We start from the raw sequence: 22,734 nt of genomic DNA, 5'->3' as shown, positions 1-22,734 counted from the left end.
AGTATATACAAAGTATTATTATCTGTCATTTGGATGGCTTTGATCTGTAGGGTTCATTTCGCGATGTTGCAATTAAAGCTTCATGAGGGCAAAAATACACCAAGGAATAAGATTCTTAAGAAAAAGCGTTGCTTTGCAACGGACTACTTTGCAATTTCATTAATTGAATTCTATGCTGCACTATCATTGTACAGAAAATCAACATACTATACCCGGTACTCTTAAGTATGATGCCATCATCTTGGTCAGGTTCGAAATAGAAATTAACTTGTCCGTTTTGAATGTAAATGACAAAGTGATATCTGCCTTGGTCGCCTGAAATTGCCATAATGATTCCATTTTGATGCAGTGTCCTGAAATCCAACTCAACTGCGGTAAATCCTAAGCTGCCATTGAACTGTCCCAAGGCATGCTGGAGGTAGCCATTTCCGAAAAAACTGACGGTCTTTCCATTGGTGGGATAAAAAGGTCTTTTGTAGCGTGGTGCAGCGTAAAGTACTCCGCTACCGTGAGTTTCTTCAGAATCCCAGAGATTATATCGTGTTTTGTCCATAACAAAGTTGTCAATAATCCCGTTGAAGTAATTGAGTTCTTGCGATTCCTGCAGAAAAGTTTTATAATTTTTGGCCACGAAATTGAAATAAGCTTTTTTAAAAAAGGTGGTTTTTTTTTTAATCGGATATTTTGCCGTTTTTTCTTGCAAAACAGCTTATTAAGGGAAGCAGGGGTCGCAGTGGTGAGAGCATTCGCCCCCCAGCAATGAGGCCCGGGTTCAATTTCCAGACTCGACGTCATATGTGGGTTGAGTTTGTTGGTTCCTCAGGTTTTTCTCTGGGTACTCCGGTTTTCCTTTCTCCACAAAAACCAATATTTGATTTCAATTGATTTAATTCTAGTTAATTTCGTTAGTTTCCCCAATTAGTGCTCTTGTGCTAAATCCATGTACACTTAGTAAAGTTGTTATTATTATTATTATTATTATTATTATTATTATTAACGATGAAATGATATGTGAAATGGATCATATATGAACTGCGGATATGAAATCAAGTAAAGCTATGATCCTCGCAGTTATGAACGCAATTTTTGCAATTGCTTAAAGAAGCTTGAAAAATTCAGGACTTCAACGGGGTTTGAATCGGTGACCTCGCGATACCACAAGCTCCCAACGTCAGTGGCTTCATAGCTCAGTTGGTTAGAGTGTCGCACTGGTATCGCGAGGTCACGGGTTCAAACCCCGTTGAAGTCCTGAATTTTTCAGGCTTGTTTACGCAATTGCAAAAATTGCGTTCATAACTGCGAGGATCATAGCTTCACTTGATTATTATTATTATTATTATTATTATTATTATTATTATTATGATGATGTAAGAAATGTTCATCTCTTTCATTTCACAGGTTTACTACGTTTCCTGTACGCATGAGGGCAGACTCGCGGCTGCGCTATAAGATCATGATCAGAGAGTACGAGGTTTCCTATATGTTATGTCTTTTATTGGAATGATCAAAACACAAAAAACAGCCCTATTCTCATTCTGTCATCAAACATGCATCTAGTTTTCAGTTTTTGATGATTGTTTCTGTGATGCAATTCATAACAGCATAGTAGGAAACAAAATGCAGTATTCCTGGGATACTATCAGGCGGAAACGCGTTGTGAGCCAAGATTTAAAAGATTTTTAAATTCGCTATCCAGACCATCCCACCATCCATGCCATTCCCTATTTTTTTCGGGATCATTTTGCAGTCCAATATTGGGATGATTTGCGTTCCGGGATGATTTGCGGTGTATTTTGGGGATCATTTGCTGACTCGTACAGAGCTTATTAGTAAATACCGTTAAGTTGCTCGGCAGTCCACCCAGATAAATAGAACTTTGGGTTGTCAGCTGAAGAACGTTTTCTCCACTGTCGGATGAGCCATTTGTCGTCACTGTTTCTCTTTCATTAATGTCAGAACTAACTGTTAAGGATACCACGCCTCCAAATCTGTGTTTCAAATGAAATGCTTACTGAAAACAAACTGTCAAGAAATCTTGACTGATGTTGATGAAATAAAGAACCTATTCCCCCACCACATTAGCCGCCATTTGTTTTTCACCGAGACAAATGACAATTTTTTCACGTATGTATTAAGGACCTTAATATATAATAATAAGGCTGTCAGATACATACGCTCTATTGTTTGCATTCAAAACTACCCAAACCCCCAATTATTTGTCACAGAACTTCAACGGGCTCGTGAACCTTGCTCCACTTTCCTAATGTGCGTTGTGGCCTAGTGACTTGGTTTGGAGGTTTTTGCTGTAAAACATTTCGAAATGGACCTGGTTTCTGTAAAGGAAACTTACCTGGTAGCATAAATGTTGTACCAAGTGTCATTCTTAAGTTCAAGAGGATTGTGGGCGGTGATTGGTCCGTGACCGAGGTTAAGTACGAGATGAACAGAGCTGTTTGATACGAACAACCAAAGAGTGTTTGTCTAAAAGGAAAGATCTTTATGTAAGTCTCGCTTATTATTCAAAGCTGTTGCCATCATCTTATAGTTGGTTTCCAAACATTACTGACTTGACATCAATTGCAATGTTTTGATCAGTTGTTTGCCTACATTATTTTCAAAATGCCAGTCATAATTGCTGTAACTCTGAACTATAACCTTTCGCAGTTAGTCATAGAAAACGACTACACCCCATTGTATGGGCTCTAATGTCTGATCGCATAAAACAGGTATGCATGAGTGCGTAAGTCTAGAAACGGTGTAAAGCTCCTGTATAAAAAATACTCACCATTTCATCATCACTTCTAGCGGTCAAATTGTTTGGGTCTCCTATCATGTAGAGAAACGTTCCCTCGCTGCGGTAAGTCTTGATGTCAACCGAAATCTCACTTGTGTGAGGATTTTCAATCGTACTCTTTGAGGGTACCAGCATAATCGAGCTATCATTTTCAATATGAAGAGCGAATGGGATCGAAGCCACTAAGTGCTTGATGCTTTGGAGTTTGCTTGATACAGAATTTATTTTAATTTCTGTCTGGTTCCTAAAAGATGGAAGTGAATCCATGACTGCCTTGGCTTCTCGTACTGTTGCATTCACTGCTGGTTCAGTTGGGCTTGGTGACAGCTGTTTGGTGACGTTCAGTACTAGAATGAATTATATGAGGTAATATCGTACTGTATTATTTTCGCAAGACCATTTCATGTTTCCTCACCTAAACTACAATCACACTGCCTTTTTCCCAAGACGTAGGGGATTGCAAGGTTGCCTTGTAAGGGACTTGTCAGAAATTAACAGGGGGAGGGGGGTGGTGGAAATTTTCAGTGAAGCGGCGAAAATAAAATGACCCTTTCTAGGTAGGTAAGGAATTGAAATGTCTTGACCCTCCCTTGGAACTCATCCTAAAATTCTCCCTCCTCCCAAATTTGTTATACAGTTGTAGAAGAAAAATGGATCCGTACTTTTAATAAAGCAAACCTAAGATGCAAGTGATATCTCTGTTGGAGAAACAGGAACAAAAAAGCTTTTGGCTCAATAGGATGTTACCACTGGAAACCAAGATACACGCACTACGTACAAAACTATCCATAGCTTGACTCGTTCATATGGCAGGAAATATTTTGTATGGCATGATTTTCATACTGTACCTGGTTTGTATTCGTGTTATAACACAATAAAGCACCCCTTTATGATCACAACGGCTTAATTAATTTCTTGTGACCCTCCCTCTTTTGCTGCCTATTCTTTTAATTGCCCTCCCTTTTGAAAGGTTAAAAAAACTGTGATCCTTCCCGGTTTTCCACCTCCCCCTTCCCCCCTGCTAATTTCTGACAAGTCCCTAAGGTCATCTTTTAATAGTTTTGTTTTAATGGGTGGCCTTTTTTGTGATCGTAATGCCTTACGGCTTTTTTCAGGCTTTCGTGTAATCGAGTTTAAATTAACGCGTCATTATAAGAGATATGTGTGCACAATATAGCTTTTCTCAGTGATAAAACGCAACACTTGATAATCGAGAAATTTCATTCCTCACATTTCTTTCTGTCTTAAATCAGTAAAGCTTAGTAAACATACAAGTTTATTCAACATCTCATGCAACGACGTTGACGATGAGAAAAAGCTAGACGAATTTCCAAAGCTGAATGAAATGTTATACATACAGATTCGACAACGAGGTACTGCTCACCATTAACAAAGGACTCATTCATCAATGTTATTCCTTCCTTTGACGTATTCCTTATAATAGAGGTTTTGTGGAGTAGCTCGAGAACAACACGTTCCATCTGACTTAAATGTGTTTCCAGGGAGCCCAGAAGTACACTTGTGTTTGTTACTTGATTCTGCGCATCAGAGAGGCTAGATAACACTTCCGGTGCTGAAAGGAGTCGTACGCAAATTTTAAGTACAACACGATCGATCATTGAAGAACTAGTAGCATTCTTTTTAGAGAGTCTCGCCAACGAGTTTTAATCACCTTCCTCACATGATTTTTTTGGAAACATGAGATCTGTTTACTTATGGATTAACCTTCCCGTTTACGAAAATGACTGAATTGGCTGGAACAGCGAAACCAATAAAAAGGGTTAACTATTGCAAGTCTGACTATTTCAAGCTATTGTTTTATAGAAATAAGGGCACAGAGACGGTACTAAAATGTCTAACACATATTCAGCACGATTACCTTTACTTGGTGTTGGTGGCACTGCCTTTCCCGTCGTACCGACTTAGAACTCCCTAATTGGCCGTTTTTGTACCAGAGACGCTTAATCCGTCCAGGCGAATTATGCGTCTCTCATGTTTTCCGTCTAGTGTAAAAACGGCACGTACTATATAAGACGCATAATTCGTCTGGGAGGAACTTTGGGAAACATTTTTTCAGCTTCTGTTAAATTTGTCTAGTGTAAAGGACACAAGACGCACTATCCGTCTGGACGAACTATCCATGGAAAACGCACTCAACTGGATAGTTCGTCCAGACGCATAATGCGTCTTGTGCCCGTCTTTGTACTAGACGACGTAACAGACGCAGAAAAATGTTTGCCCAAGTTCGTCCTAGACGAACTATGCGTCTCCGGTACAAAAACGGACATTACTGTCCCGTTTTGAGAGTTTAGACTCTGGTGTGTATCCTCGAGATCTGACCCAGACTGAGAGTTGTGTCGCAAATGGACACGCAAGGCTAGTTGCGATTACAGATGCCTCAAAAGGCTAATTTCGGAAGATGTTGCTCAGGCCTCAAGCACACGAACAAGATTTTTGTGGCAAATTTTTGGGAAAATTTTTATTTGCTAATGTGGATGACAAAAATCCTCTCCGATTGAGCGACAAGTATATTTTTTACGTTGTCATGGTTCGCAAGCCCGTGTTCGTACATTCACTTATTTGCTGGGCCATCCACACGATCAAGTGTACATAATGCTTGATAAAATGAGGTTATATGCAAGCATGATAACCTAAATTAGTTGGAACTATTAGGTTGACTTTGTCTGGAACGTACCATCGGCAGCGGCCGCTGTATATCTCCCTGTGTAATTCTGAAGGGAGGGAAACTCTTCATAGACCTTGTTCCATGCAGTGACAGAATCCTGGAACGTTTCATTTGCGTCATAAACAGCTCTTTCCAGACCTGAATTAGTAAATAATAGATGGTTTCAGCTGACGTCAGAGCAGTTATTTCGGTGCACAGAACAATAGAAACTCTATTGCAATGCAAAACATGAGCCAAAATTTGCTATTGCCGGTTTTCTGCATCAACATGTCGGTCTCAAAACGTGACTGGAAACCCTCTTTAAGATTCTCGTGATGCCAAAGAAAAATCTTTTAAGATGAAGATTTGGTTTTATCAAACAAACTGATGAAGGTCGAATTACCACCGTTTAGGAGGCAGTGTGGCCCAGTGGTTAGGGCGCTTGCCTTGAGATCCGGGGGATCCCGGGTTCAAGACCCGCTCTGAACACTGGTTGAATTTGTTCCTGGTAGTCCTTGGTTCAACTTCCTAGCTGTTGTTGAATGTTCTGTTCTGTCGTGATTGTGTTCATTGGCCCTGAAAAGCCCCTATGGGGAGTGGTCAATTAAGTATGTTTGTATGCATGTATGTAAATATTGACTGGTTGACGTTTAGGTTTTGATCGTTAGTCATTCAATCTTTCCACGTTGGTACTTCGACCTTCATCAATTCGTTTAACAAAATCATATTATTGTGTTTTACTTTCCCATCGAGGCAGCACTTCAGTTGCTTTACAAAATAATCCCTTCATTCGTTGATCTTTAATCATGAAAGGCAACAATCTACCACATAGGCACATATCCGAGAGGAAATTCTATCGATGCCATTGACTAAAATGTCAATGCCTGAGTGGAAGTGATCATCAACCTATTTACGTAAGAAGTGTATTCGGGGAAAAATGCAGTTCTCCCTCAATTGGAGTCGAACCCATTGCCCTCCGATTACTTGCTCGGATGCTTTATCACTGATCTATAATAAAAGGGACGTGTTGGTGCTTGGCCTTTTGACTGGGTACAGATAGCAATTGCCCTGCTATAGTGCAAGGGCTGAAATCGGTCTTCTAACACGTCTTGGTAAAGAAGATAGAACATGTTAACTACAGTAGATTAACGAAAACATGCATTTGATTCAGAGATACACATATGAAATGAAATGTTGATAGACACACTGGGAACTCGGAAAAATCCGAGCCCCAGATGGGATTCGAACCCACGACCCTCCTTGATCATGGATGCGACTCAGATATACTAGAGAAAAAACCTGTTTATCATGGGCGTGGTTCAATCCTAGACAGAAGATTTGGGTGAATGAAAGTGTGCGGTTCCTCTTACTCCAGCTTTTTGTAATCTTTTAAACTATACTTTTGTAGATGTGTACGTAATATATAGATATAGCCAAGCCAAAAAGCGGAGCTCCCGAGTTATCCATTTATTACAATAAAGTTAACCTGGCTTGAGCTTGCGATCCAATCGAAACCCAGTATCTGGTCAGCGGCCAACTTAGAAAAAGCAGCTGACCTAGATGAGCCCTGAACTTGAGCCCGCGTTGTGGTCATGTGATAGTGGTGACATTGGCATACATGGAGGGGTGGACGTACGTACGGTCTTACGGCTACGAAAACCAAATTTCCTTACCCATGGGGCTCCGCGTGCGCGCCTTCGCGGAGCTCCTCTATGAAAGGGTTAGTTTATTTCATGGATGCGATGTGGCCAACATGATGGCAAGAAATGATCACTAACCTAGCTCTTTTATTTAAACGTCATAACACTGTTTTCTTGAATGTTCAAGACGTTTCAACAAATACTTACGGTGTATTGAGAGGTTTCTCCTCATTGTATCGTTGTATAGGTCGTGGAAGCCTTCGAAAATCATCTCTGCCCTTCGTTGGAAGTCAGCTGATGAAAACACGCTAAACTGCAAATGAAGAGTTGAAGGCAATGTGTGGATACGAATTACTTCAAATTTGGCGAGTTGAAGGAATGATTCTTATTTTCAGTTTACCGAGGAAGTCATTAGTTCAGATACAGTTAAATGTTTACTTTATCTCAGAATTTTGTAAGTACTTGGCAATTGCTAAAATTGTCTTTGTAAGCACAACGAAGTTTACTTTATTTAAAATTTATATTACGTAGAAGCTTTTTTTAAATTTTTTATTAATAAGCGTTCTTGCAGAATTAGCCAGATATAAGTCTGTTCAATAACAGAGATGTTTTTTACGTTGCTTTACAAACTACCCCATCAAGCCATCTAACAGTCAAGGTTTATCGCGAATTCAAGTTGAGAAGACAGCTCAGTTGGTAGAGCAGGTGCAGTAAAATCCTGCGGTCATGGGTTTGAATCCAGTTCAAGCCTGGATTTTTCTTACTTACTTGCTTAGCTGTTTAAGTTTCTTATCTAACTGTGATGATCTCTCTTACATCGCGCAACTTGAACTCGCGATAGACCAACTGTTAGATGGCTTGATAGCGCAGTTTCATTTCATGCCCATCCGCAGTTCAAATATATGAATTTCATATATTCTAAAATGGTAATCATTGTCGTTTAGAGTTATGCTATTCAATGATATTTGTTGGAAACATGCCTCAACCGGTCAAAGGGCCCTCACAACGTTTGTCTTAGTCTTAGGCAAGTAGTTATGCATTTTTCAACCTCTTCGTCCCTGTTGAATTAAGAAGAATTTAGAAGAGTGACTTCAACAGTCAGAGCGGCGCATTATAAATGTGGTCGACTGAGGCTGGTTTGCTTTAGTTATTATGAAATCCATAATGGCAAAGGCAACCCCTTGTTAAAAAAGCCCAGAAAGCCTTATACAGTAATTACTAACCTCTTTGGTAATGTTGTTAAGAGTGTTGTTAGCCTGTTGAACAAGCTTCAGGGTTTTGTTAATCATTTCGTGTATACCAAGATATTCGTCGATGGCTAGCAACGCTCGAGAGCCATGAGGATGACTGCGGTTAAATGTCCTACATGAAGAAAAAAATCTATGATCAGGTAGATATCCTCCTCCATTTAAGTTTAGTAATTGATTATAATGGACTTGAATTTTGAATTTTTGCATACACCCTTAATATTTGAAGTTATATCCATGAATCAATCTATTATAATCTGCTCAATGCTTCCTGGGTGAGACGTGAGACACGAGATTCTTTCTCCAGTGACTGAGTCAAGCGTTCTCAGTACTGATGTTTATTAAAATGAAGACTAAATAATTAATTAGATCTAAGACCCAATGTTACATGCCTGAGACCTAAAAAAGGTGATCGCTACATGAAACATTTCCACCAATTCTAACTGAAAGCACTGACAGCTCTTGCCGGCGGAAGCGGTAACAACCACGAAGTCTTTGTGGTACCTATTAAAACTAACGGCTCAAGTGGAACAAGGTAAGGGTTAAGGCTAAGCGCCACTTGAATCAGCGTCTTACTTGCAATTAAATGCACTTATGTACCACACCTTCGTCCATTGCAAGTTCACTTTGCACTGTCTCCTTAATTTTCGTCCGGTGAGGTACTTATCTCCATAATGGCGTTCTATTTATAATTGACAGAGTCAGCCCGTTCTGAGAAAGAGCTAACCCGGCCCTCGAGACGTCTGTCATCGAGTTTCCTTTCAGGATTTGACCTACTTTGATTAATACTTTTTTTACAACCAAAGTTCCAATCTCGAAAAGTGTACGCTATGCTTGAACTAAACTTTGCTTTTAGATCAAGAAGCCTTCGAAATCTCCGAATTTACGACATTGCACCCAAGGAGAGAAGCACTGTTTTCGAAACTATTCAAAAAAGAAAAAGGTGTTTATGTCATGCCCTTTCAATCTTACTCTGCGTATGGCCACTCGTTGCGCAATAACAGTGAGCAACCGATGTTAAAACACAAGATCGAACGTTGAAAGACAATTTCCTTTTTGCAAAGTGCTTTCCATTTACGGCCTGTGATTGACACGTTTTTGAAACTGATATCCCATGAACATCACATGAATATATTAGTGTTTGATTTTTATTAACATTTGTTAGGCTTAAGATGTCTACTTGCCCGACCCCCATAAGTCTCACATGGACAAACTTTACAAATATTTTAATTTACGTTGATATTTGTTGAATTGATACCGTAAATCGCTTTTAAGAGCGACGGTTTATTTCAACCATTCATTTCTCTTGATTGATACTGTACATTCCAGTCTGTACTTACTCTTCAATTTGTTGAGCGAGTGACTCCAGGTGAAATACGTGAGTTTGGGTCCGTCTTAACTTCACAGTAGCATTTTCAAGGCTGACCTTAATTTTGCTGATTTCTTTTCCAAGCAGGTTAGACACATTCGTTAGACTACCCAAGGGTACGAAATTTCCGTTGTACATTTGGAAAAGATCCTGTAGATTGATAAACGAACAAAAGGAATCAAATAAAAGGTATTTTCTTACTTATTAAGCGTTTCAACGCAAACCAATCGCCAAATTATCGTCTTTAGTCAATTGACGATCAAGCTTCCTGACTGTTCTTCTAGCTTCAAGCCAGGAAATCGATTGAATTGGTTACTCGTTTTAAGAGATCACTTGTCGCTTTCGTAGCCTTACTTTGGTGCCAACAGTCTTACCACCCACGGAAAAAGGAACGTAAAACACTCCTCTGCTGTATTCCACAAAACAACAACTTAAAATCACCAACTTGATTTGAGAAGAATGCGATTATGGCTAAATCGGAGAATAGTAAAATATGACTCAAATCGATTGTCAGGACAAAGTAAGCTTACATTAATGAATTATTCATTTTTTACTTTTACTTAACACCTTTCGCACCCATCCAGTCACAGGAAATTTCGCTCGTATCGTACAACGTGAACCAGACAGAGTAATCGCGAATTACCTGCTATAGCGCTTGCTTAAACTCCATAATGACATTTGAAGACGTAATCACCCGAGTGCTGTTCAATTTGAAATAAATGACCACCCCGAATTTATGCCAAGTTTCACCATAGTTTATGTGAGAATCCGTTAGCAACATCCCAAGATCGAACCCGGCTATTTTTTTGACAATTCACGGGTTCAAACACGAAAGGACCTTTTCTAATCTGTTTTCACAGGGAATTTGCATTTTTGACCTTCTTCTTCTTCTTCATCCGTCGCTTCCTCCTCCCAAGCGTCATTTTCTGGGCAAAGTCATCAATACGTCAACGAAGAGAAAATGCGAACGAAAAAAACCGAATTTGCCTCAAATCGTTGGGATACATTGGGATGAAGATGATACCGTTTTGCCTCAAAGTGGCTCGAGGCAGTTGATTCAACGGCAAAGGGACTTTTACTGAAACATGAAATCGTTAATTTCCCTGCCCCCAGTGAAGCAACAAATAAATAGTGTTTCTTTTAAGATGCATATTCTAGCATACGAAATGTCAATTTTTTCAGAAGTGGTTCGCTTGAGCATGTTCATCACCGATATTTTTGTTTTTTTTCTTTTTTTTTTCTTTATATCTTTTAGTTTTTTACCTTTTGTGAATCATGTTTAATCTTCCACTCGAGAAACTTCCTTCTCTTCGGTAAATGCTATCCCAGTAAACATTGCGAGCGTGAGTGAAGAAATCGTTTCATTCTATGATTACTGAGTGCAAGCTGGCCGAAACGAAAAAAATCTCAAGAAGAGAAAACTTTTCCCTAAAAGAATTCACATGGCCTTAAATGGACAATTTGCACATGAAACCAAGGAGGTCTATTTCAAGTTTGTGCGCCCAGCAGTTTCAGATCAATTGACATACTTTCGGTGAATTAGAACCGATAATGATGTGTGATCATGTATGTTATTTCATGAATTCTTCTATCATGCTAGAACTAAGAAAATTTATTCTTTGGAAATACCTCAAGTAATGACTCCCCTTCTGTTAGCAAAATCTGTGTGTTTGTAAGGGTTATATTTGTGTCTTCTAACAAGGCCAGAGTCCTATTCAAAGTCAGTAACTCTTGCTCTAAAATGTCCTAGAGACACAAAAATAATGTTAAACAAGCCTGTCTTGGGCTCTATTCAATTTGAAACGAAATTGACAACAACTGAGCAATTTACAAATGAAATACAACCCTCTTCTTTAATTTAAGTCCCACCTCTTTCGTGCGCATGCGCCTTCCTAACCCATTATACAGCACGTAGTAAAGTTCTGTTGATCAGCCAGCCTGCAGCATGTAATTCACTGTATGCATGACATATGTTGCTAAGGGTTTAGGGTTTGACTTTTGGCATCCCATGACACTCTATCATCCATTATTAAAGCATAACTGTTAACTGGTAGCAGGTATTTGAAGGTAAATTCAGGGTCGTTTGCTCATAGGGAAAACTTATAAGAGCTTTTTTAACCGTATAATCACATATCGTGTTAGTTTACCACTTTTAGTGGGCAGCAACAGAATGTAACCGTTTAACCTCTTTTCAAAGGATTACTTTTTTCCAATGTGGACATGGTTCTTGCAACTCTCTGCGGAGTAATCTGCAACCGATGACGGAGTTGCTTTGTGCATAGGGACACGTTAGACGACACTGAAATCCATTGTGATGGGAAATAATTTTTACCTTCGTTTCCATAAGTGTTTCCTCTACTTCTCGTGAATGACTATAAACCTTTTCGATGTCTTCCATGAACTGGTCATGTGATTGGTTATAGAACTCTTGGATCCTGGTAAAGTTTTCCTTTTTTTCTTTGACTGTATCTTCTAACTCTCGGGCAAGAGTTAATTGCGAAAATACCTGTCACATAACCAAAACTGTTTTATGAGAGCAGTAAACTAAAGAAACACTGTCAAAATAATAAAATATTTGGGGCCGGATAGATGTATCCAAGAAAAACGTATTTCTCACATTTTATCTTTAGAAAGATCCCGAGTCTTACCCTTCTCAGAGTTTCTTCTGTTTGAAAAGTAACGTTTTCAGTCATTTGTATGTTTTCGGCAATATTGTCTAAATGTTGTGTGAAGTTTCTTTCTCTTGTACTGTTGAAAGCCTTCATAGAATCTACTAGAGCTTCTGATGCGATGACATCGTACTCAATTAAAGCAGTTCGTATATCTTCGATTACATCGTCCACTGCTGTAGAAAATAAAATCAGAATATTATCACGTGATAACATTTTCAAAGTGCTTTTGCTTTGTTTTCAAGGAAAGAGGTCGCTTGAAAAACGATGAAAGTAAAAGACTTACAATTCAAATATTGCCGGACCCACGACGTTTTATTCTTGGTATTTCTAACTTCCTCCAAATGAACGGTAAAGTTTGAAGCCGCATCTTTGGATAGGTTGCTCAGATATTGAGCCTTTAAAACAAGGAAACAAAAAAGAACTCATACTGAAACTCACCAAATAGCTAAAGAGGTGATATGACAAAACATGTTCAAATTAGTAGGATACTTTTTGTCCCAGAGAACGATAATACAGACCACATCTCCAACATCTTGTAACCATCATAAAAGTCGCAGTTCGCACTGATCATGTCGTGTTAATGGTTTGCATCTAACGTAACGGCGGCCATGTTGGTGTACAGAACAATGCCGTAAAATATCTTTTGGGAATTTGACTCTATTATTATGCAAAACTTGTGGGGCCATTTTCTATTGTTTTGTATACCAACATGGCCGTCTCATCACGTGGATGAAAACCAAGAATTCACGATATTCGTCTAGAGAAGTTCCAGATTGCTTAGTTTTCATTGGACTAAGAGCCGCATCAGTTCTTTCACGCCTTATTATGATTTTGCAAGGCGTTCATTAAGCAGATGACAAAATCGTCACTTTACCGACGCCACTTTTCAAGTAATTGATGAAAAACTTTAATCTTTCAACACGCCATGCTTAATGGTTAACAAAGAGGAAAGAGGAAAGCCGGCCACAATTATAAGTCAAGGGAGTAATCAGTCGGTTTTGTAGTTGTCAAACTTTCAGCATTTTTTTTTCTAATGGCAGTTTGACAATCTCCCGGTGAGAAAAAAATGGGAAATTGAAAAAATACTCTGGCTACACGATAGTACAAAAACTTGCTTTGCTGGAAGAACGAAAAGTTACTGCCGGGAAAAATTTTTTGAATTGTGATTACTTGCACATGAATCGTGGGATATTCTAATAAGACTGATTCACAAGAATTCATTTTTCTGTTTACCCTGGTGTAGGTGTCTTGAAGGCTCGTGTTTATCTGAGGGATGCGCAATGTGACATGCTCGTGGTAAGCTTCGTTTCCTGCCGCTATCCTTCCATAAAGGTGTTGCCTCTCTTTCTGAAATAACATAGCAAATCGTCATAGTCTTTGAAAGCGTTATTTTTCTTAAGTACTGTAATTTAATTGGCCAGTTTGTCAATTACAGACCTCAGCTTGTTCCATTAGGCTAGCTGTTTCCATCAGAGGTGCATTGAATTTTGAAAACTCCTGCAACACCTGAAACTTTTCTTCAGTCACATTTGTGTTGTTTGCCGCATCGACAACTGAGTGTTGCAATCTCTTCATGCACTGAGAACATTCTGTGAATGAAAACAGCCATACTGAAATAAAATCTGGAAATATTACATATGATACTCGTGGATGTTGGTGGGCTGGGGCAATTCCTCGGTATTCGAGGAACCTATCGGGTCTAATCACTAAGCAAACATAACAAAATTAAGCAAAATTAACGATACGCTCAATTGGCGACTTTCATTCAATATTACCTGCACATCCGGTGTTAGAAAAGTTTGTAAAATACTTCATACATCTATCACATGCCCTTCCAGTGACTCCACGTTTACAATGGCACTGTCCAACATTATCGTTCACACACGCCGTGCCATTAACCGCACCAATCTCACTGCAGTTGCATTCTAAAAAGAATTTTAAAAAACATTTCATGAAGCAGCTGTCTTTACGGGTTGAAAGCTGCTGTGTAAGTTATATTGGAATATTTGTGAAGCAAATATGAAAATGATGTATACATATATGTTTGTCGTAATTGCATCCATTGGAAGCTCGGAAAAAATCCGAGGTCCAGTTAGGATTTGATCCTAAGACCCTCCGTGCTGTAGTCGGATGCTCTAACCATTGAGCTACTGGAGACCATAGGGTATGCAAGGGTGAAATGTGGGTGATTGACTCAGCATCACGCAGTTACAAAGTCAAACGAAGTCACATTAAAGCATATCTGAGATGCGCTACAACCACCAAAGTGAGCAAATAGGTAAGTTTGTTGAAATTACATCCATTGCTTTTTAATTGAAAAGTCGGCAAAATATTCGAGTTACAGATTTATTAAACACATCATATATCTAAATGCACTAAAAAATGCTTTACAACACTCTCGAATAAGCCAGACTAAGACACCCTCCAAAGAAAATATGTCTTAAAGAAGTGTTTTCTTACCATGGTCCAAACAAAGTTTGCGAAAGAGAGGTTTGAGATGGAACCACGGATTTTCGTCCAACCCGAGACTGGCGGTTCGAGATTTTAAACTTTTCCCCTAGTTATTCAAAGATCTCAATCATTAACTTAGCCAAGGTAATTCCACGAACTACTGGACCGCATTCCAATAATATTTTTATGACGTCAGCCGGTTGGTGTTTGCATGTATCACTCCGCATCATGGCTGTCGGTAAGACGTGTAATCAATTACACACAATTAAATTTGAGGGATCGTTGAGTGTGCTGGGCCATTTTCTTCGATTGAGCTTTATTTGGAACTGAATTCGCTACCATTCATTTCCTTGAAATTCCTCCCTTTGATGCAAGGATGGCTATATATGACGCATGGAATGGTTGCATCCGGGATCCCAGTAATTTAATTAATTTAACCGGGCATAAGTTTAGTGGCACGAAAAAAGGAGACAGTGAGAGATACTCACATGAAAATGCACGCATTGCCTACGTGTGATAGATAATGCAGTAACACAGCCCTTTATTCCATCACTGTCAACCGGAGCTGCGTTTTGTTTTCCAGGAGATTCAAGTTGTCTTTGCGTAATATGTAGCTCCAATAGTACACGATATTGCTTTGGTATCGTTTGTCATTTTAGTACCATGGTAGATGTGTTTGGTAAATAGCCCCCTGAGAAGACATGTGGTTACTAGTAAAATACTAAAACCAGAAAGATTGAAGAAAATGAAAGGGAATGGAGAAACACTGGCTTCGAGGCTGACATGTTGGGCATTTTCAAGTTCCCCTGCAACTTCTCTATCATCAAAAGCCTCTGATAGCTTTCCAAGACAAATGGCGGTTCAATGAAGTTAAGCCCTGTGCGGCGGGGTTGGTATTTAGATGGGTGACCTCAAAATACACGACTTTCTGTAAGAAACAAAGGACCGAAAATTCTATTTTAACACTCAAGAAAATGCGAACTAAGCAAGGTGCAGAGTTTGTTATCCTGTTTTATGCAAAAACAAATTTGATGCAAAAGTAAATAAATGTTGATGTATAGTTTTTAGGAAGAGCAGAAGGAGATTTTCAGGAAATGTCGTTCGACAGTAAAATATTTTGCCATCAGCAACAAAATTTACAATATGAAAACAACATAAATTTGAACCCGGAATATAATAAGTTACCATCAGCGAAAAGCATTTTAGGAGATTTTTGCTACGTTCAATTTTTCTGTTGTACTTTTGGCTGCAGGAGGAAATCGCGAAATCGAAAGTAACGTCGATTTCAGCGGCCACCGTGATCACGTTATCTTGCGTGTTTACTAACAACTCGCGAAGAAAATGATACATCTGTGTCAAAATGATGGCAAGACACCGGGGTTTTGTTTTTGTTAGTTTGTTTTTTTTCTTTCAAGTGTTATAAAGTTTGACAAGAAATGTGCAAATTCAACAAAAAGATCACAATCTCCCAACTCTTGAGGTTGACCATTGTTTTTGCAAAGTCAAAAGTTCACTCTCCTAGACGAGGTTAATTATCACCAGTTAATTCCATCGTTTTGGAAATAGCAGCTGCTTTATTATTCATCAGCGTCACAAATTCTTACCGATTTTGGGGCTCATTCGTTGAAACTCAAGCACGCGTCCAACAGACCTGTTTATTTTCGAAAATTGTGCACCGCGCTGCGGGCCTATTATCACCACGGACTTCATACACTCTTACACTCTTACAACCCGGTGACATAGTGTGTAGTGCTTACAGTGCACTACCACAAAAAGCAATCAAATAATCTCCAATACAGATCTTCTTCTTATTCTTCTTACCGTGCAGCCTACCTACTTATCATAAGATGATTCTTGCGAGCGTGCAGGAAAAAGAAATATAGGAAGTACAGATGTAAACATGAAATAAATGTGCAAGAGTAAAATCAAACGGTGTCAATAGAAGTGAATAATAAATTATAGACACTACAACACTGATTAACGCTGTTCGGATATTCTACCCATTAGGTGACAGAAACACTTAGTGCGTTTTTCTTGGTTCTTTGAGAACGTGTCCAATTGGTCTGCAGGCTTGACTGTGTCATATGACTGAACGTGACAATGCAACATTTAATGTAAGCGAACATTACCTCGGCATGCCATCATTGGAAGTCCATAAAAGCCCAGGGGACACTGCGTGCATTTCATCCCTGTCACATTAGCTAGGCATGAACACTGGCCACTAGGCGAGCAATCCATATCCGCTGATCCGTAAGGGTTGCACTTACAGTCCCGACATCCATGAGGGCCAAAATCAAAAGTGTTCCTCTGGAAGAAAAGACGTTTTATTGGGGCCTGATGAATATCACAATACTTTTGTCTCCTACAATGATGAACAGTCAATCAGCGTAGTTACATTTTGAACAGTATTTCTTATTCCTTTTGAATGAAATAAGGAAATTCGTCTAGTTAGAAAAAAAAGTACAAGACTGGCAACAACGAGAAAAACGATTGACACAATACATTTCGGCTGCCACTCTATCTTTTAACTTTTGTCCAACCACAATGCTCTGTTACGCTTTACGACTTTCCCGTGGCTGGCTTTACTCAGTAGCCCCTGGAATCCAAATATGTCTCCTCCTTGTTTGCATATCTTAACGTGGTTCAATGGTAATGGTAATGAATTTATATAGCTCATTTTCTATTAACAAATTCAAATGCGCTTTACAAGCAAGGGATCTATGGGTGAGATCGGACATCAGCATATATAGGCGCCGCTGGCAGCCGCTATCAGTCCATTAGCGATCTCAACTGATTAGAGTGTAATGTGAAGTGCCAAGTTTTCCACCCCATATGAACCATGTGAGCGTTAGCCCTACCGATGGAAATGGGCCCACACAAGCACAGAGAAAAACTCTGACCAGGGTGGAGGGTGGGAATTGAACCCACGACCTTCGGGTTAGATCACCGCTGCTCTGCCGACTGATCTACAAGGTCAGACGGGAGCAGGCCGTGGGAACTGAAGATGTTAAAGTCACGGCAATTAACAAGTACAAGTACAAGGAAGGATTACGTTTTTGCAAACGTTGGCCGTGTAGCCCTCATATATGAACAGACTTAACTGGTCACCGCGGTCAGAGTTTTTCTCTGTCGTTGTGTTGGCCCATTTCCATCAGTAGGGCTAACGCTCACATGGTTCATATGGGATGGAAAACTTAGCACTTCGCATTACACTCTAATCAGTTAAGTCTGTTCATATACAAGTGCTACACGGCCAACGTTTGCAAAAACGTAATCCTTCCATTAGCGATCTCACCCAGCACATGAGTTGAATAAGTTGAGGCCTGACCACAACACAGGGAGCTCCATGCCCTACTCTTTACGAATAGTGTGTGGGCTCTTTTACGTCCCACTGGGTTGTGAACATATCATTGAAGGGTTGTGACACGGGGCATACGGTTTATAGTCCTTATCCGAGAAGACTTGAAAGTCAGTTATTTTTAGACCCTGAGTGTTGGTCCGGCCGGAGTCAAACTCACGACTTCCCGCATGGCAGCACAATGCTCAACCAACTGAGCCACCGGTGCACGGTGCCGTCAGACTCGACGGCCATTTTGAATTATGACCTCAACTGCACCAGCGTATCTTATTTTCCTTGCATTTGCGGTTCACATATGCAACAAAAGGGAACATGTTGATGAAAATGCAAACATAGGGAAATATACACATGAAATGCAAAGCAAACGCAGGCGCCAAAGTAAGAAGTGGAAGAGTTTTCATTTTCAAGCGCTTGCATTTGCGTGTGGACCTGGGCAATGCAAACGTTCCAAGTCATCTCGGTTCAAGTTGAAACAAAGATGCCGTCAGACCCGACGGCCATTTTGAATCTGCACCAGCGTATCTTATTTTCCTTGCATTTGCGGTCGCTCAGGGCATGCTTTTGCTCTGCTCTTACTTTGCACGAGTTAGCCGGGCCAGTAAATTCCGGTCTTAGTCGAGGGCCATCACCTCGAGCCTTTGGAGAAAAACAAATCCAGCTTTTATTTCCCAGAGACCTGAGGAAACAGTTTTTCTTCAAGAAGCCTCTAGAAATTCTGGAGCTTAAACGAAATTCCAACGGGTACGTTGGTAGAAAACTCCTCACCTTGCACATACTGCAGTTTCTGCCTGTTACGTTTGTTTTACAGTTACATTGTCCGGTCACTCGGTTGCATTCTTGATCCACTGAGCCATCTTCATTGCATGAACAGGCTGGAGAAGCATGGAGACAAAAAGTGAAGTATGTTTTGTGCCTTCAATAACTTCTTTTGGTGTACATTTTATTATCTTCACCCCTGATTCTGGGTCTGACACTCAGCAATGGAGTTTTAATGGGGATCAAAAAGTGTTCGGTCTCTTTACACTCATAAACCTTACTAGCTTCTTTATGATAAGCGAAATTTTCGGTAAAGCCAACAGGTGAGGGACAACCTTAAGGAAAGCCACTACTGTAAAGATCTAAACGCCTCTTCATTAGTGTTCGTTGTATTTTTTGTGAAGGAGTGTTTATCGCTAGTTTGCTGTGCGTGCGGAATGTGTTTCTAGGTGTTAGTTAACTGATTTAGCGTAATTTAATCTCAGTTTATAATTTATTTTGAGTTTTCGTGTGTTCGCTTCAAAGCAGATCAAATTCTCCGCCAAGGGCCGTTCTGATTCTTCCTCTTCTTCTTCTTCTTCTTCTTCTTCGACGCTTTCAGTGCAGTCTCCGTTGTATAGTGTTGATGTGTCTTTCTTAGTCCCATCTCAGGAACAAGTGTGAGTGTTCCTTTCTACCGTTTTTCCGTTTCAAGATTGCTTAGTAATGTTTGCTTGCATTTTAGCTTCTCCGTCTACTTCAATAAAGTGTGTTAAACCTCGGAATTTATGCTGGAGTTACTTGTCCTCTCGTGGAAGACGTTACAACTACGTTTTAGTACAAATATGTTTTAGATGAAACTTGATCTATCTTCATTAGCAAGGGCTAATGTGTTATGTGCGAGCAAGACGGACTCTTTCGCAGGCTAATCCGAAAAGGAAAGGAAAAGGAAAGGAACTTTATTAAGTGTCTAGTCTAGTCTAGCGCTGGAGCACTAATTGGGGACACTGTAAACTGAAATTAACGATGAAAGCAAATCAAGTCAAAGGTTGATAGTTGGTTTTCGAATTACATTAGCGACTCGAAACGCCGTCTCGCCTCACGAAACTAGGAATATATCTCCACTGACGAAAATTCGCACATCTTATATCACCTTACAAGCTCTTTAACAGCAAGATCCGGTTGTTCAAAGCTCGGTCAAGTTAACCCTGGGTTGTCGTGAACTTTGATTCTAGTTTATTTACCAATCAATAGAGATTTCCCGAAAGATTTTTGCCCTTCAGTTGTGACTTCCATTTTCTTTATCTTTGAGCATAAAATAACTTGCTGAAAGCACTTTCAGAAGGCGAAATATAAATCCTCGATTTATTTTTCATCGCGGGTTAGCGTTAATCGGCTTTCGAACAATTGGGCCCAGGAAGTTTTTGGTACATCGTCCTTATTGCTGTCTCCATCTGTAAATTAGGCTATTAACTTACCATTACACTGCTGATTAACTGCATTACCAAAATATCCTTGGGCACAATGCTGGCAGGAGAACCCGGTGGTGTTAAACTGGCATTCAATACACTCTTCTGTTCTAAGACACTTGTCTGTGTTGTTATTACATTGGCAAGGCAGACAAGATCGACCGATCGTGTTTTCAGGACATTCACACGTGCCTGTAGTTGGATCACAGATTTTGTTGGGTCCATTACACCTGCATGCTAAGCGAAGACAAAGTGGAATGTTCATTTTAGTCTTTGACGGGGATTCCTTTTGTTATTATATTACTCAAGTTTCTTTTTTTCGATGGATACCGACCCGAATGCTGAAAGGGGATACTCACGTGTACAGCCACTTTGGGTGAGATTATAAAAGCCTGGCTTGCATCTACCACAATCGCGACCTTCCACTCCGGGTTTGCAATGACACTGTCCTCCATATGACTCACATTCGGAGCTATTAGATCCCAGGGGATGGCAGCCACAAGCTATAGAACAAAATCAATACTATCTATGTTGTAATGACGTGCTAAGTAAACGACTACTGAAGAAAGGTTTGATTGATGCTGCTGATGGATAGCTCGCTTAAAATACTTCAGTTGAAGTCATGATAATCGACGTCAGAGATTGTGTATGCGAACCGCGAACTTTTTTCACCTCAAGTGAGATTATGTACAGGCTAATGATTTAGGTTTGAGTGGTTCTGTAAAGTATTAAGGACGTTCGCGCCAAAATCTTCCTACGGTGAGATTTTCTTCATTTCTCGCCTAGAGTTAGGTCATAAAGTACTTACTCCAAAAATGAAAAAAAAAATGGGGGTCACCGACTTTGTTTCGGAGAAAATGGCAGTGGAAAAATGCCTTAATTTCGAGAAATCGCACATAATAGCGAGATGTAGGCTTATCTGCTCATCCATCGAAAATCATAAAAATAAACTGTTGGAGTGAAAGTTTCCGTGCATAGGTTTTTAGGAGTGCGATTTTTAGATAATTGTATGCCACTAGGGATGTGGTAAACAGTAGAGTTCATCCTCGACGAGCGTTTTCGTAAGCTCTATCCGTTGCAACCACTACCAGAATTTGATGGGACGAGGAAAGAAAATGTTAAAAAAAGATAACTTCTTATGGTGAGAATTTTTTCATTTCATCATATTTTGTAGATAGTAGGTAAAGTAAGTGATTCATGATTAAAAAAATAGGGGTCACTGATGATCTGAACGAGTAAAATCGATGTGATTTTGCAAAGCTCTTGGAAAAGTTCGTTTGTCACGCTTTTGCGTGACCCGTCGGGCAAGGACTGGAACCCAAGAGAGGATCGATCGTTGAAGAGATGAAAGGTTTTTACCGAAAAAAAAACCTTTCTCGAGAATAGCAACGAAGTTTTAAGCAGGGGTCATCTTCATTTGGTTGGTGTTTTGTATAATATCTCTCCATTTCCGTCATGCTCATCCTCTGGAGTGTGTTTTTTTGTGAAATTCAATCGCTGATTGTTTCCACGCAGGTCCGCACTATTCAAGCGGACGAGGACGAAAATACTGCTCAATTTTCACGAAAGTAAAGGAAAAGAACTTTAAAAACATGCATTCACTTTGAACTTAAGTTCGTAGGGTAATAAAAACATTAAAAAGAAACAGCCCCATTAAATTTTCGCAACGGTTCGTCCTCGAGTTTTCCAAACTTTTAGCCACTAGTCTACTCGATCAGCTTCCTTTTCCAGAGCTTTTCCATCCTCCCGCTCACTTCTCTTTGAAGTTTCATGATGATTCGGAAATAAATGTGCCATTCTTTTGCCGGCCTGGAATTTTTCCCTCGGCGTTTTTGTCGCCATGTTATTTTAACTGATGCTTGAAAAATTTGTATGAAAGTCAAGTAGACTAGTGCACGACTGATAAAACCTCGCGAATATCAGTCGTGCAGTAGTCTACTTGACTTTCATAAATATTTTGAATCAATTTTGACTGATCACGATCTTCTCTGATCCAACGCTCTGCAAGACTTATCGTCCACGGTTTTTGCAAAGGTTTTAAAACCTCAACTTCATTAATGCTCGAAGTAATGCGTGACATATTACAGTCGCGTTACCTGCGCAGTAACGTTGCGCACAAACAATTAGCGCGAACGTCCTTAACAAAGGCGTAGCGGAAGATAATTTTTTTAAAAAGAAGGCTACGAATGGGAACATGCATTATCAGATTTTATGGCATCTTTCTATTTTTAAACAAATTTCTGTAGTAATCCAGTGGGAACGAGAGGCTTTATTTGTCACTTTTTTGGAAAGGTAGGTCATTATTGTCAAATGAACAACAATTTATAACAACGG

General features: G+C 39.7%; 1 protein-coding gene and 1 non-coding gene across 2 annotated transcripts in view; one reads left to right on the top strand and one right to left on the bottom strand.

Moving 5' to 3' along the window:
* The window catches only part of LOC137992733 (laminin subunit beta-1-like), a 77,027-nt gene that overhangs the window by 23,651 nt on the left and 30,642 nt on the right, over positions 1–22,734 (bottom strand). The window contains exons 17-36 of the mRNA XM_068838226.1: positions 20,760–20,903; positions 20,410–20,637; positions 18,962–19,068; positions 16,968–17,145; positions 14,163–14,312; positions 13,825–13,976; positions 13,621–13,734; positions 12,671–12,782; positions 12,364–12,560; positions 12,048–12,221; positions 11,345–11,461; positions 9,687–9,865; positions 8,323–8,461; positions 7,307–7,412; positions 5,490–5,618; positions 4,179–4,367; positions 2,786–3,141; positions 2,351–2,481; positions 1,838–1,988; positions 213–601 (exon numbers count right to left, since the gene is read on the bottom strand). Coding sequence (XP_068694327.1) covers positions 213–601; positions 1,838–1,988; positions 2,351–2,481; positions 2,786–3,141; positions 4,179–4,367; positions 5,490–5,618; positions 7,307–7,412; positions 8,323–8,461; positions 9,687–9,865; positions 11,345–11,461; positions 12,048–12,221; positions 12,364–12,560; positions 12,671–12,782; positions 13,621–13,734; positions 13,825–13,976; positions 14,163–14,312; positions 16,968–17,145; positions 18,962–19,068; positions 20,410–20,637; positions 20,760–20,903 — 3,442 coding nt within the window. The remainder of the gene's footprint in view (positions 1–212; positions 602–1,837; positions 1,989–2,350; positions 2,482–2,785; positions 3,142–4,178; positions 4,368–5,489; positions 5,619–7,306; positions 7,413–8,322; positions 8,462–9,686; positions 9,866–11,344; positions 11,462–12,047; positions 12,222–12,363; positions 12,561–12,670; positions 12,783–13,620; positions 13,735–13,824; positions 13,977–14,162; positions 14,313–16,967; positions 17,146–18,961; positions 19,069–20,409; positions 20,638–20,759; positions 20,904–22,734) is intronic.
* Trnat-ggu (transfer RNA threonine (anticodon GGU)) lies at positions 1,177–1,249 on the top strand. The gene has a single exon. It is a non-coding gene; the product is annotated as a tRNA-Thr (tRNA).

This window comes from Montipora foliosa, chromosome 2 (assembly GCF_036669935.1).
Source record: "Montipora foliosa isolate CH-2021 chromosome 2, ASM3666993v2, whole genome shotgun sequence".
Classification (NCBI taxonomy): domain Eukaryota; kingdom Metazoa; phylum Cnidaria; class Anthozoa; order Scleractinia; family Acroporidae; genus Montipora; species Montipora foliosa.
Note: the sequence above shows the minus strand (reverse complement) of the source record. Positions and strands in the feature narration are given on the sequence as shown.